Source organism: Eubalaena glacialis, chromosome 13 (genome assembly GCF_028564815.1).
Source record: "Eubalaena glacialis isolate mEubGla1 chromosome 13, mEubGla1.1.hap2.+ XY, whole genome shotgun sequence".
NCBI classification, from domain to species: Eukaryota; Metazoa; Chordata; class Mammalia; order Artiodactyla; family Balaenidae; genus Eubalaena; species Eubalaena glacialis.
The window spans coordinates 66719769-66732870 of NC_083728.1; the positions used below are offsets into that span (position 1 = coordinate 66719769).

Here is a 13102-nt window from a genome sequence, read left to right on the forward strand (position 1 = left end):
CGCCTCCTCTGCCCGCCCTCCTCCCCCTCCCCCTTTCCTCCTGCCCTCCCTTCATTCCACAAGTGTTGCCTCGCTCTCTCCGGCGCACTCGGCCAGCTGGAGAGGTGAGAGGGATCCTGCGAGCGGGCGCGGGGCGGCGAGTCTAGAGCCGCCGGCCGAGGGGAGGCGCGGACAGACCGACTCGCCCTTGCTCTCCGGCCCCCGCCTCCCCCTGTGGCCAGCCGGACCTGCACCCCGCGCTTGCCCCCGCTCCTCCTCCCCCCGCCCGGCCGGCGCGCTCCTCCCCGGCCGGCCCCTCGGCGCGCTGCGCGCTGGAGGCGAACGCGGGCTGAGCCGAGCGCAGTGGCCGCCGACCACCGAGCGCCCCGCGCCGCTCCCTGCATGTGCGGCCCGCGGCGGCTCGCAGCCCCCGGCAGCAGCCTCGGCAGCTTCGGCCGCGCCTCGAGAGGCGGCTGCAGCGGCTCCAGCGGCGGCCGAGCGGCCGAGCCCGGGCTGGGAAACACGATGCGCCGCGTCCTCCGGCTGCTCCTCGGCTGCTTCCTCACCGAGCTGTGCGCCCGCGTGTGCCGGGCGCAGGAGCGAGCGGGGCACGGGCAGCTGGCGCAGCTGGGCGGCGTGGTGGTGCTGGCGGGGGGCAACCGCTCGGGGGCCGCCTCCGGAGAGGTCGGCGAGGGCGTGGGGGTCTCGGACGCACCCCCGACTCGGGCGCCCACGCCGGACTTCTGCCGGGGCTACTTCGATGTCATGGGCCAGTGGGACCCGCCGTTCAACTGCAGCTCGGGCGACTTCATCTTCTGCTGCGGGACTTGTGGCTTCCGGTTCTGCTGCACGTTTAAGAAGCGGCGACTGAACCAGAGCACCTGCACCAACTACGACACTCCACTCTGGCTCAACACCGGCAAGCCCCCAGCGCGCAAGGACGACCCCCTGCACGACCCCACCAAGGACAAGACCAACCTGATCGTTTACATCATCTGCGGGGTGGTGGCCGTCATGGTGCTCGTGGGCATCTTCACCAAGCTGGGGCTGGAGAAAGCGCACCGGCCCCAAAGGGAGCACATGTCCAGGTGGGCTGCCTTCCCCCCCTCACCCTTCCCTCCGGGCGCCGCTCTCCCTACTCTCCTCTCTCCACCTTACTGGAGGCAATGGCGCTCCCCCCGACCCCGGCTTCTCCGCGGGGGTATGTCACCCGGGCAGCCAACTTGGGCTGGGAGCGCAGAGAGGGGACGCTGCGCTCAGCACAGGTGCGGACATGAGCGTGTGTGTGGGGTTAGGGGTGTCTTCCCCCCTCCCCCGCCCTCTTGCCGCCCCCTCCCGCCGAGGCTTGCAGCGGACTTGAGACACACAGCCTGGGAACCCGTGGCTCCGAAGTCTTGGGTTTTGGGGAGGGGGTCCAGCCTTCGGATTCCAGATACTAGCCTCTAGGTAAACAGGGGCCGGCGAGCCCGAAAGGGAAGGGGGGCGTGTGTGAGCTCGCGCGCGCGCGTGTGTGCGGGAGGGAGGGAGGGAGGCAAGGAGTGTGTGCCGCCTGCAACTCGTACGACTCGCAAAAATGTGGCGAGGGAGGTGGAGAGTGCGGGGAGGGCGAGAACAAAAGCTGTGCTTGGAGCGGCCGCCTCGCTTTCTCCGAGCTGCCAGGTCCCTGGAATTGGGACCTCGCCACCCCTCCCCTTAACCCCCTCGTCCCCCTCTCCAGTCGTCATCTCTCCCTGCCTGGGGCAGCGACCTCAGCTGCGCGCTGCACCCCCCCCTTGCCCGGGCCGGCGTGGCCTCCAAGGACCGGAGCCCCCTCCCCGCGTGCCTTCACCCGCCAGACACCCTGATTCGTCAACTTCCCCTTTTGCCTTATTCATTATGCAAGTCCCAGCACGAACAAGTCTCAGCAGATGGGAGAAGGCATTTGGGATTAATGGAGCTATTTGCCTTTTGCTTTTTTTTTTTTTTAAGTATCTAAATCGATTCGCACAACACAGTAACTTTGAGGCGGAACACGCAGACGCGAGGACGCAGCCCACGGCCGGGGAGAGGCCTGGGGTTGGTGTGAGGTCCGGGCGGGCGGGGTTGAAGAGCGCCGGGTGGCCTGCGAACAGCTGGATGACTGGGGCGCAAGGTTTATTCTTTTTCCGAATATGGTTAACAGAGTCGCCATGTGTTCCCCCCACGCCCCACCCAACACACACATACACACCCCGCACCTCCGGGTGCCTGTGTGCCCGCGTGTGTCTGCACGCGCTCCGTGTGCCTGCCTAAAAAATCTCAACAAAGAGACCCACCAAAAATAGGCGAAGGAACATCACCACCTCACTAGTAATTATTTTCTATTTATACTCAGATTATCCGATGATTTTTTTTTTTTTTTCCAGACGGGAAGAATTTGGGGGAAGAGGTGAGGAAGTCCCTCTCGGTTTGGGTCAGCAGGGAGGTGTGGATGGATGTTGAGGTCTGAAGGCACAGAAGTAAGCTCCTAGGGCATTCAAGAAAGCCTGACCTACTAAAAAGAGTCAAGAGCAGGCCCCGCCCACCTCCCCGTAACCCCGAGGTGCCCGATCGCCGACCGCATGGGCCGGGTGGTTTCACTTCCCCCACTGTCCTCGCCAAGGGTCTGTATTAAGGTGAGAGTGAGACACGGAAGCAGGGCTGCGGCAGCGACTGTTGCCTTGGTAGGGAGATTCACCCAGGGATAGGTAGGCTGCCTTGCTGATTTCGGCTTAATTCCTCTGCTGAAATCTCCTTGGAGCCTTTGCCTTGCAAACCGGCGCTTACGGGAGCCCTCCTCCTTGTTTGGCTGGGATGGGGGTGGAGAGGCATGAAGAGGGAGGTGAGAAGGTGGAGAGGGGAGCTAACCTTTGGGCATCTGTGGGAGAAAGATGCTAGTAGCTTCAGGCCAGCAGGGACTCAACTTCCTGGTCCTGCCCCCTTGCAGCTCTGTTTACTTCAGCCCAGCAGGCTGCAGCCACATCCCTCTGCAGGTATCGGAAAAGGTCTGCTTGGAGGTGAAATCTAGGGGTACCCAGTCCTGGGGTAACAGAGCCTCAACACAGGCTCTCCTTGCATACATTTTGGGAATTCCAGAATGGAGTGAAAGTATGTACTCCTGAAGAGAAAGGATGGTTGATTTTTACTTGCAACTCCTAAAGTATGGTTTTCAACCTCGGCTGATGTTTAGGGTCACCTGGCATGCTTTTAAAAAAGTCCTCTTGCCGGGAGCCCCACCCTAGATGGTTCAAATCAGAACCTCTAGGGTGGGGCCTGAGCATCCATACTTACGTATATCTCTCCAGGCTTTACAGTGTTCAGCCAATCACTGCCCAGGAAAAGGAAGTAACATTTGCTGAGCACAGTTCTGGGTGCCAGGCACTATACTAGGGGTGTGTGTGTGTGTGTGTGTGTGTAAACATTCTCTCGTTTAGTTTGCACAGCGATGAGACAGGTGCTAATTTAATTCCCACTTACATAGGAGCAAATCATAGCTGAGGTTGGTGGCTTGCTCAAGGTCACACAGAAAATTGTGCAATCCCTAGTCCCCTGGTTTCAGATGTGTCGGGGGCAGATGTTTTCAGTTTGAGTGAGCGTCAGAATTTGGGGAGCTTCCTAAAATGCACAGTCTTGAGTTCGATCCAGAGAGATTCTAAATCCATCCGTCTGGGCCTCGGAAATCTGCATTTCCCCACCTCCCTGAATGGCTCACGTAAAGTGCTCCACACTTGGAGAAACACTGGTCTTGATTTGGGAATATTTTACAGGATTGAGGATGGATGAATTCATCCAGTGTGACTCTTATTTATTTACATTCTATTGCCGGTTTTCCCCGTGTGTGTAGCCTTTATGTGTATTTCTGTGGTGCTGGGGGCCGCCCCAAGTTCTCACCAAACGCATCCTGCTCTGCTGATGCAGTGAATCATGTCAAGTCCCAGCCATAGCAGTGGCCTCATCCACTTTTGCCTGCACGGGCCATGGGATGCTTGGGTGGGGCCAGCACACCAAGCTCGGCATCAGAGAGACTATACGGCATCAGAGAGACTATACGGTGGCTTCTAGGTGAAATTAACCTGCTGGCTGCAGCCTCTTCATTTACTTTGTCTGCAGCTGCTAGGGTCACTGGGATGGGGAGTTTGTTCTTACCTCATCTGAAAGTATCTTCTCCTCAAAGACTTAACAGCACGTGCTGCTCCCACGTCACACCCTGACTGCTCCTGGTGACCAGTGTGCTTGTGTTTGACGATGTCAGTTTCCAGGCTCAGAGTCCTGGGCACGTCGCCTGCTTCCTTTTGGGCTGATTAGGACTGAAAAAGGGGAAAGACAGCAGTTCCAGGAGCGTGCATGGGCCTTGCCTGTGATGTTGGGAGAACTGTACAGATGCTCATTCAGCAGCTGTAACAGCTGCCACATTCAAGCACAATTTATTGGAAGAAGTGACTGCAAATGGTGGCCAGCTATGGGTACCAAACCATGCAGATGTGTTTTGTTTGGTCTGCAAGGTATTTCTGTTTTTGTATTCTTATTTTTAAGTTTTCCTCAATTTGTTATTGTGAAACATTTTAAACATACAAAAAACTTGAAAGAAGAATAAACACGAAGTCCAGTATATCTTTCATCTAGAGCAGGGTTTCTTCCCCTTGACACTGTTGACATTCGGAGCTGGATAATTCTTTGCTGTGGGCGCTGTCCTGAGCATTGCAGCAGCCCTGGACTCTACCCACCAGGTGCAGGTAGCACCCACCCCACGCTTCATTCGCGACAATTACAAACGTCCTCAGGTGTTGCCAAAAGTCATCCAGGGGCAAAATCACTCCCAGTCAAGAACTACCAATTTAGATTCAGCAATTATTAGTATTTTGTCCTGTTTGCTATCTCTGTCTCTCTTCCTTCTTTCCTCCCTTTTTTCCTTCTTTTCTCCTTCCCTCCCTTCCTCTCTTTTTTTCCTTTGTTTTTTGGCTGAAGCAGTTGAAAATAAGTTGCAGACATGATGCTTCATCCTTAAATACTTCAGTGTGGATCTCCTAAGAACAAGGACATTCTCCCACATAACACAATTCCAGTACCACACCCAAGAAAAAGAACAAAAATCTTGTAACATCATCAAATAGCCAACTGTATTACTGTTTTCCCAGTCGTGTACCAGAAATGTCTTTTAGAGCTTGGTTTCTCAAACCAGGATCCAGTCAAAGCTCACTGCCTTTGGCTTTGAAATCTCTTTAGTCTCTATTAAGTATGGTGTTTTAAAACCAACTTAGAACCAATTGCCAACATTTAAAAACTGAGAGATTTCACACAGAAATCCAGATTTCTGATTTCTCTTGAGAAATCGATAGGTCTGGTAATACTGGACCTGCATATTCAAACGGCAACTGTTCCCTTTAGGACCCTCTCAGGTTTAATCTCCAGCCGCCCCCCACCACAGCCCCATTCACTCAGTTATGTTACCTGCAGTCCCCAGAGAGGTCATCAGGCTGATCTTAACAGAAATGGGCTCAAGTCAGATGGCTCCAGATTCAGTCCCAGCTCAGCCACTTAATAGCTGTGTGATTCTGAGAAATTTACGTCACTTCTCTGATTCTCAGGTTCTTGCCTACAAAATGGGATGATGAGGGTCCCTATATCATAGGCTTGTGTGAGGATTCACTGAGACTGGGCTCAGAAAGCTCTTAGTGCAGGGCCTGCCATATGGTCACTGCTCAGTGACTATTACCCTTTATCATCATCCTTATTACTGGAATTTTCTAACCCTTATCTACCGAAGTGGGTGAAGTTGTAGTCTGGAACTCTGTGTCTAGCCCTTGCTCTGCTATGACTGTTTAGCTGTGTGACGTTGGCCAAGTCTCATAACCTCTCTGGGCTTGCATTTAATTTTAGCAGAAGGAGTGGCAGGTTCAGAATAGGAGAGACGATCCATGTATGACAACATTAGATGCATTGCAAAGAGTTGGCCTGCGTGATATTGAAGAACACTTGCTGGTTTTACTATTTTGCCATAAGCTTGTGTGTAAATTCTCATTTAATTTCATGTCCCACCCCAAGGAGGTCGGCCTTATGACAGTCTGCCTTTCACAGAGGCACAGATTGCTTTCCAAGAGGATGCACAAGCCCCTAGTGAGTGGAGGAGTTGGACTTCAGGCCCAGACAGTCTGAGGCTGTAGCACGGATCCTCGACTACTAGGCTGCACTGCCTTGGATCACTGAGATGCAGGACTTCAATCTTTGCAGATCACAGAGAGGTGCTCGATGCCCTGCAAATAACAGTGCACACATTGGGGCCAGTTCACGGAGCCACTGTCAGATCAAGACTAGGCATGTTTTCTGCATCTGCCCCTGGCAGGGCCAGCCCCTTGGCAAAGGCATCGGTAAGAAATGACCTTGGGGGCAGGAACGCGTGTTTGAAGCTCTCTACACTTGAAGCCAGTAGGGAACACATGTCATCATTTTGCCCACCTTCAAACAGAATCCGAAATCCAAGTGGCAAATTATGTAGCACAATGTCCTGTGTGTTTTTCAAACATGCTTCACAAGTGCTGGAGTCTCTTGCAAAGAAATGGCATCAAGTGATATATGTCCCTTCTTCCCTTGCCTTTTCTCTCTTATTCCAGCTTCCCTTCCACCTCCCCTTTTTCTTACACATTTATGGTTATCTTGTGGCTTCCACCAGCTCCCCAGGCTGGAGAAGCCCATGAATGCATATACTGTTGGCCATGGAAAAGTCTAAATTATTTTTCTTTGCAGAATATGTTTGCTTCTCTTTGGGCACTGAGTCCTTACATTTGAAAAATCAACTTTAACAACATTGCAAAGCAGTTATACTCCAATAAAGATGTTAAAAAAATCCACTTTATTGGGGTCTAATTTACACAATAAAATGCACACGCATTATCTGTACAGTTTGATGAGCTTGGACAAATGTCTACACCTGTATAACCACTACTCCAGAAAGGTACCTGGTGCCCATTGCCCTTAGATCCTTGAAAAATAAGTGATGCTTCTGGTAAAAGAGGAAATTCTCAGGAATCCCATTCAAGTGTTTAAAAGTCAGGACATAGTTTAGACCTTGGAACCCCTAGAGGCTTTGAAGCAAGATGCTGGAACTCTGAGCTCTGTTCGGTGATGCTGGGGTCTTTTATTTGCTCTCTGTAATTGGAAAGAAAAGGGATGCAGCCTTTTCTTTTTGTTCCTCAGATATGCCACGCTCATTGTTGCTTTGGAGTTGTTGTGTTGGTTTGCCTCAAATTCTCTGGCTGGCCCCTCCTCTGCATTCAAGTCTCAGCTCAATGTCACCTTGTCTGAGACGCTGTCCCTGACCCCCCAGGCTTACTAACGCCCCCCTCCTCGCCCCCTCCAGCCCATCACTTAATGTTATTTGCTTCATTTCACATTACAGTCTAAAATGAACTTAATAATGTACTGGTTTACTAGTTTATTATCTGTCTCCTTCCATTATCTTTCACAGTAAGGAGTGCAGGGATGCTAACAGTCTCTTCCCCATCTGTCACCTGAGTCCTAGTACAGTATCTGGCACATAGGAGTTCTGATTCCTGACATCCTGGTTTATATGACATAAGGTATCTCCTCATTCAGTCATTCATTTGCTCATTGATATATTCATTCAATAGGTTTTTATTGAGTACCTACGGTATACCCAGCACTGTGCAGAGAGCTCTGAGAATGCAGCGAATAGTGCAGGCACAGAGCTTATGGTCAAATGGCAGGAGACAGGTAATGTACAAGTAAATATACAAGTGAAGTGATACTAAGTTGAACCTTATGAAATTGCCAATATTCCATCATCTTCAACCTCAAAAATGGCAATGTTTTAACATAACAATTTGGAACTGGGTTAAGGGATATCAAGGAAAAGTGTAGTTTCTTCAATAAGGTGCCTGTGTTAGTTAGGGTTCTCCAGAGAAACAGAACCTCTAGGAGATCGATTGACCTATCTGTCTATCTATCTATCTATCTATCTATCTATCTATGTATCTATCTATCTATCTATCTATCATCTATCTATCTATGAAGAGATTTATGCAGAATTGCCACACATGATAATTGAAGCTGGGAGGTCCAAAATCTGCAGAGTCAAGGTCCCAGTTTGAGTCTGAAAGCCTGTAGGTCACCGTAGAAACATGAAGAGCTGATGTCCCAGTTTGAAGGCCATCAGGCAGGGAAATTCTCTCTTACTTGGGGGAGGGTCAGCCTTTTGTTCTATTCCAGCCTTCAACTGATCGGATGAGGCCCACCCCATGGAGGGCAATCTGCTTTCCTCCGTCTATCAATCTAAATGTTAATCTCATCCAAAAACACCCTCTCAGATGCATCCAGAATAATGTTTGACCAGATCTTTGTTCTCTTCAGTCAAGTTGACACACAAAATTTACCATGACATTACCTTTAGGATCTTGCTATTCAGATTGTGGCCTGTGGACCAGCAGCATCTCCATCACCTGGGAGCTTGAGCAGAATCTCAGGCCCTGCCTCAGACATCTTGAATCAGAATCTGCATCTTAACAAGACCCCAAAGGTAATCTGAATGCACATTTGAGTTTGAGAAGCACCCGAAGTATGTGCCACACATAAATACCAATTCCTTGGGCATTTGTTTGGCTTGTAGTACATAGTTGGTTCTTTCCACTAATTCACTAATTTTTAAAAACACATCCCTAATTGTAACATATTTTTAGCATACACCCCAGTATATGCACATACCAACAAAAATTATTATGTACACTATAGCATTTATTATTTTTTAAAATTTTATTGAAGGATAGTTGATTTACAATGTGTTAATTTCTGCTGTACAGCAAAGTGATTCAGCTTTTTATATATATATATATTCTTTTTCATATTCTTTTCCATTATGGCTTATCACAGGATATTGAATATAGTTCCCTGTGCTATACAGTAGGACCTTGTTGTTTAGATACACTATAAAGTATACATAAGAACAGAAATATTAAAGTGAGCTGAAGGTGAAATAAATATTTACAATTTGTTGCCAATGGTGCTGACTTCGTGCAACCATTAGCTCATCTCTCAAAGCCTAATGTGTGTTGAGGATGAAGCTCATCATTCAGAAATAAATCCATAGTTTGAATAGTTTTCATGAGAGCTTTGATGATTTTTGGCTGACTTCATTTTGATCTGAATAGGCCATCATTGTTTTAACCTTGTGAGAAGCTGTTGAAGAGGAGGGGAGAGTCCAATCTGTCATTTTCCTGTGCTTGTGTCATCAGTATTATCTCCAAGCTGTGGTTTTGTTATGGGGGACATTTTTAAGCCCCATGTCCATGTAGTGATGGTTAGCCTAGTAAAACTAGATACTTTGCCTGCACATCCCCTTTAAGGGTGCACGTAACTGCAATACAGGTGATGCACCCTAATGATGGTGCCACTGCCAGCCACCCTCCTTGGTCCAAGACTCCAGGTTCTCACCATCTGACATGGGTCTTCCAAATGAGGGCTCCAGCATCAATTCACATATTAAATTTATTTCTTATTTTTAATGAGTAAAGACCATACACAGAAGTTCTCATGTTTCCTTCCCCCATGCCAAATTATTTTAGGCAGTCCCTGAGGGAGTGGACCACACCTTGAAGACTCCTTGTCCAGGATGTGGGGGCTCTAAGAATCCCTGTCTTCACTGCATGCTCTGGGAAGGGCTGCCTTGGAAAAAGTATGGCATGGCTTTTAGGTGAATTTCATGGATTTTGGCACTCAGAAGAAGCCCAGGGAATCTGCCGATGGCAGTGCTGACCGAGTTCATGGATAGACATCCTGAATATTTACTTTGCTGTCCTTTTGAAAGTCCGAATATTCTGAAATTTTGGAGAGACTCCTTAGAGAATCTGTTGAGACTCCTTAGAGAATCTGTTGAGATCTATGGCTTCTTCTTCGGGAAAAACGCACAAATAAAATTTCCATTCAATTCCAGAGGAGTTCAGGGATTCCCCTGAAGTTCATATAAAAAGCCTGTTTAAAAGTGAAAAAAGGCAAATTAGGTTTGGGAGGCACCTGTTCTATGTTTCAAACATTCCTTCCCTGCAGCCCCTTTGAGTTTCAGGCCCTGCTTACTGCACAGAGTAGGAAGGAGGCTGGACTCTGATTTCAAAGACACTCAGATTTGTATCTTAGTCCCTCCACTGATTAGCTGAGTTAACTTGGGCATTTTTTTGTTTTGGAGAATGGATAATCCACACCTTGTAACATTATCCCCCCTGTTTGCCATAATCCAGCTTTATTGGCCTTCTTGCTTGTCACTCAGATACCTGAACTCTTTCCTGCCTCAGGACCTTTGCACTTGCTGCCCCCTCTGCCCAGAATGTTCTTTCATCGTCTTTATGTGACCAACTCCTTCTACTGTTCCGGGCTCGACTCAGATGTCACCTCCTCAGAAAGGCTTTTCCAGACCACTCCATCTCAGTATATTTAGGATTAAAAAAAAAGTGTCCAGGGACTTCGCTGGTTGTCCAGTGGTTAAGACTCCGCCCTCCCAATGCAGGGGGCCTGGGTTTGATACCTGGTCAGGGAACTAGATCCCGCATGCCACAACGAAGAGCCCACGTGCTGCAACTAAAACCTGGCGCAGCCAAATAAATAAATGTTAAAAAATATTAAAAAGTGTACAATTCAGTGGTTTTTAGTATATTCAGAAAGTTGAGCAACCATCACCACTTGTCTAATTCTAGAACATTTTCATCATCCTAAAAAGAAACCCTTCACTCATTAGCAGTCACTTCCTATTTCCCCTCCCACACCCCCAGCCCCTGGCAACCACTAATCTACTTTGTCTCTATGGATTTGCCTATTCTGAACGTTTCATGTAAATGGAATCAATTCACCTCTCTGAGTCTTTGTTTACTCATCTGCAAACAAAGAGTAATAATCGTCATAAGATGTTTACATGCTGCGTAGTTGAATTAAAGTATGTAACGTGACTAGTATAGTGCCTGGCTTATGGTAAGTACTCAATAAATGTTACTTATTGTTAGGAATAGTGGGCCATTGCTGTACGTGAAGTGTTGGTATCTAGGGTTAGTCATAAAGGGGAACTAAACTTGTGGCGTGCAGACATATTACATATATTCATCATTTAATCCTCTCAACAACTCTATAAAGTAGGTACAGTGCTATTACATCACTATTGTGAGAGGCATGTGAACTGTTCTGCATGAGGTCCTTATGTAATCTCTAATTGCAGTGATCTTACTTACTTACTAATGTCTTTTTTTCCCCTCTGCCCGTAAGTAGAATGGCAGCTCCATGGAGGAAGGGGTCTTGTCTTTTGTTCATAGGCCCACGTAGGTGCCAATGATTGTTTTGAATGAACAGATTTAAATTTTCTCTTCTTTCAGGGCCCTTGCAGATGTCATGAGGCCACAGGGCCACTGCAACACTGACCACATGGAGAGAGATCTCAACATCGTGGTCCATGTCCAGCATTATGAGAACATGGATACCAGAACCCCCATAAATAATCTTCGTAAGTACAGCTGTGCGATCCATTCCAGTCCTGTGTGGTGACCCAAGTGGTGGTCACACCACTCCAGATTTCATGGTGTATGTTTGGGTCCATGAAGAGCTTCTCTCTGTTGAATAAGAAGTTTTATTTTATCTCTTCTGGATCAAACTGTGTGTGGCATCCTCAGATTTCACTTGGTTTGTTTCTCTGTTAAAGAGTGACCCACTTGGTGGATTTCTCATGTTTGGTTCTTCTATTAACAGAACCACTTGGGTGGTTCATCTTGGTTGATCTGTTAACTAATGGCCCTCTTGGTTGGTTCGTCATGGTCGGGTACTTAGTTAACCAATGGATTACTTGGTTGGTTCATCTTAGATAGTAAATCTGTTAGCCGATAACCCATTTTGTTGGTTCATCTTGATTGGGTAATCTGTTAACCAATGGTTCATTTGCTTATCTGTCTCCCTCCTGAGGTAGACCAGTTGTGTCTTTTAGGTTTCATGCTGCTTTCAGTTAACAGATACTGGTTCAGAAGAACTAGATTTATTTTTCATAAAACTAGAGTTTCGTAAATATAATCCACAAACACCTTGTGTGTGTATGTGTGTGCGTGTGTATGGAGTTTTGAGTTGTGGTTATGTTGGTTTGGGGTGGGTGTGTATGTGTGATTCAACAGTAGCAAATTGTTCCATTGTTCTTCCAGGAAAAAAAAAAGCTGCATTTGCTATTGTGTTTCAATAGGTATTCTTTAGCTGATGGAGCATAGTTGGGGATCTTAGTATGGTCCCAAAGATTTTCTTTCCTTTCAAAGATCTGTATATACAACATACATTATGGAGCTGGTGCACTGACTACAGGCAGTGGGGAAAACAAGATTGTTTTGTTTTTGACAGTAGTGTACTACCGTGGTTACTCCTAGCAATTATGTTTTCAAGTAACTGCCACATTAAAGTAATGTGGAGGGCTTGGTTTAAAATAACAAAAGCCAGACAATTTAAAAGGTGCATTCAGTTGTGGCTGGAGGTTCTTAAAAACAGAAACATTTCTGGCAGTGCACATTTTTCTAGTCTGGGTCGCCTTTGCTAAAGCTGCACCAGGAGCGGCATTGGTGTTTTATTTGCTGAATCATACTTTTGGACTGGTTGCTAATTTTCATGCTCAACGGGTAGAGGAATAAGCCTGTGGAATTTGACATAGGTGATGCAGATTCTCTGATTCTGCATGGTGACAGTTGTTCATGGCCTTGGAAATGTCGCAGTATGTTGGTAAAGTCAATGTGTACATGGTTTGAAAATGGGTTACTAAGTAGAAGGTCTTAGGTTTCATTATATTAAATAATTTGACATTATTTATTTGTGAACTGGACCATAAAATGATATGAGAAATAGCCACATTTTAGAGCAAAATACACCAGCCATTGGAAGTTTTATGACCAAATCTCACAGCCCTGAAAGATATGGTAAATTGCACCAACTCTGATATGGCAATCATATCCGATTCTGGTTTTGATGGAAATGAGCACGTTCTCCTTCAGAATGCACTGGGAAATAAGTTGAACCTAGGTGTATGTGAGTCCCAAACATCATAAGTGAGTGAATGTGACCATGAAGTAGAGAAAGCTGAAATGGTATTGAGTCCCTGGCTATAAAAGGCAGCTGT

General features: G+C 47.6%; 1 protein-coding gene across 1 annotated transcript in view; it reads left to right on the plus strand.

Annotated features, from left to right (window-relative positions):
• Positions 1-405: 405 nt before the first annotated feature.
• Positions 406-13102, plus strand: part of SHISA9 (shisa family member 9) — a 292491-nt gene continuing 279794 nt past the window's right edge. Inside the window, exons 1-2 of the mRNA XM_061209503.1 lie at positions 406-1067; positions 11337-11464. Coding sequence (XP_061065486.1) covers positions 505-1067; positions 11337-11464 — 691 coding nt within the window. The 5' untranslated portion in view covers positions 406-504. The remainder of the gene's footprint in view (positions 1068-11336; positions 11465-13102) is intronic.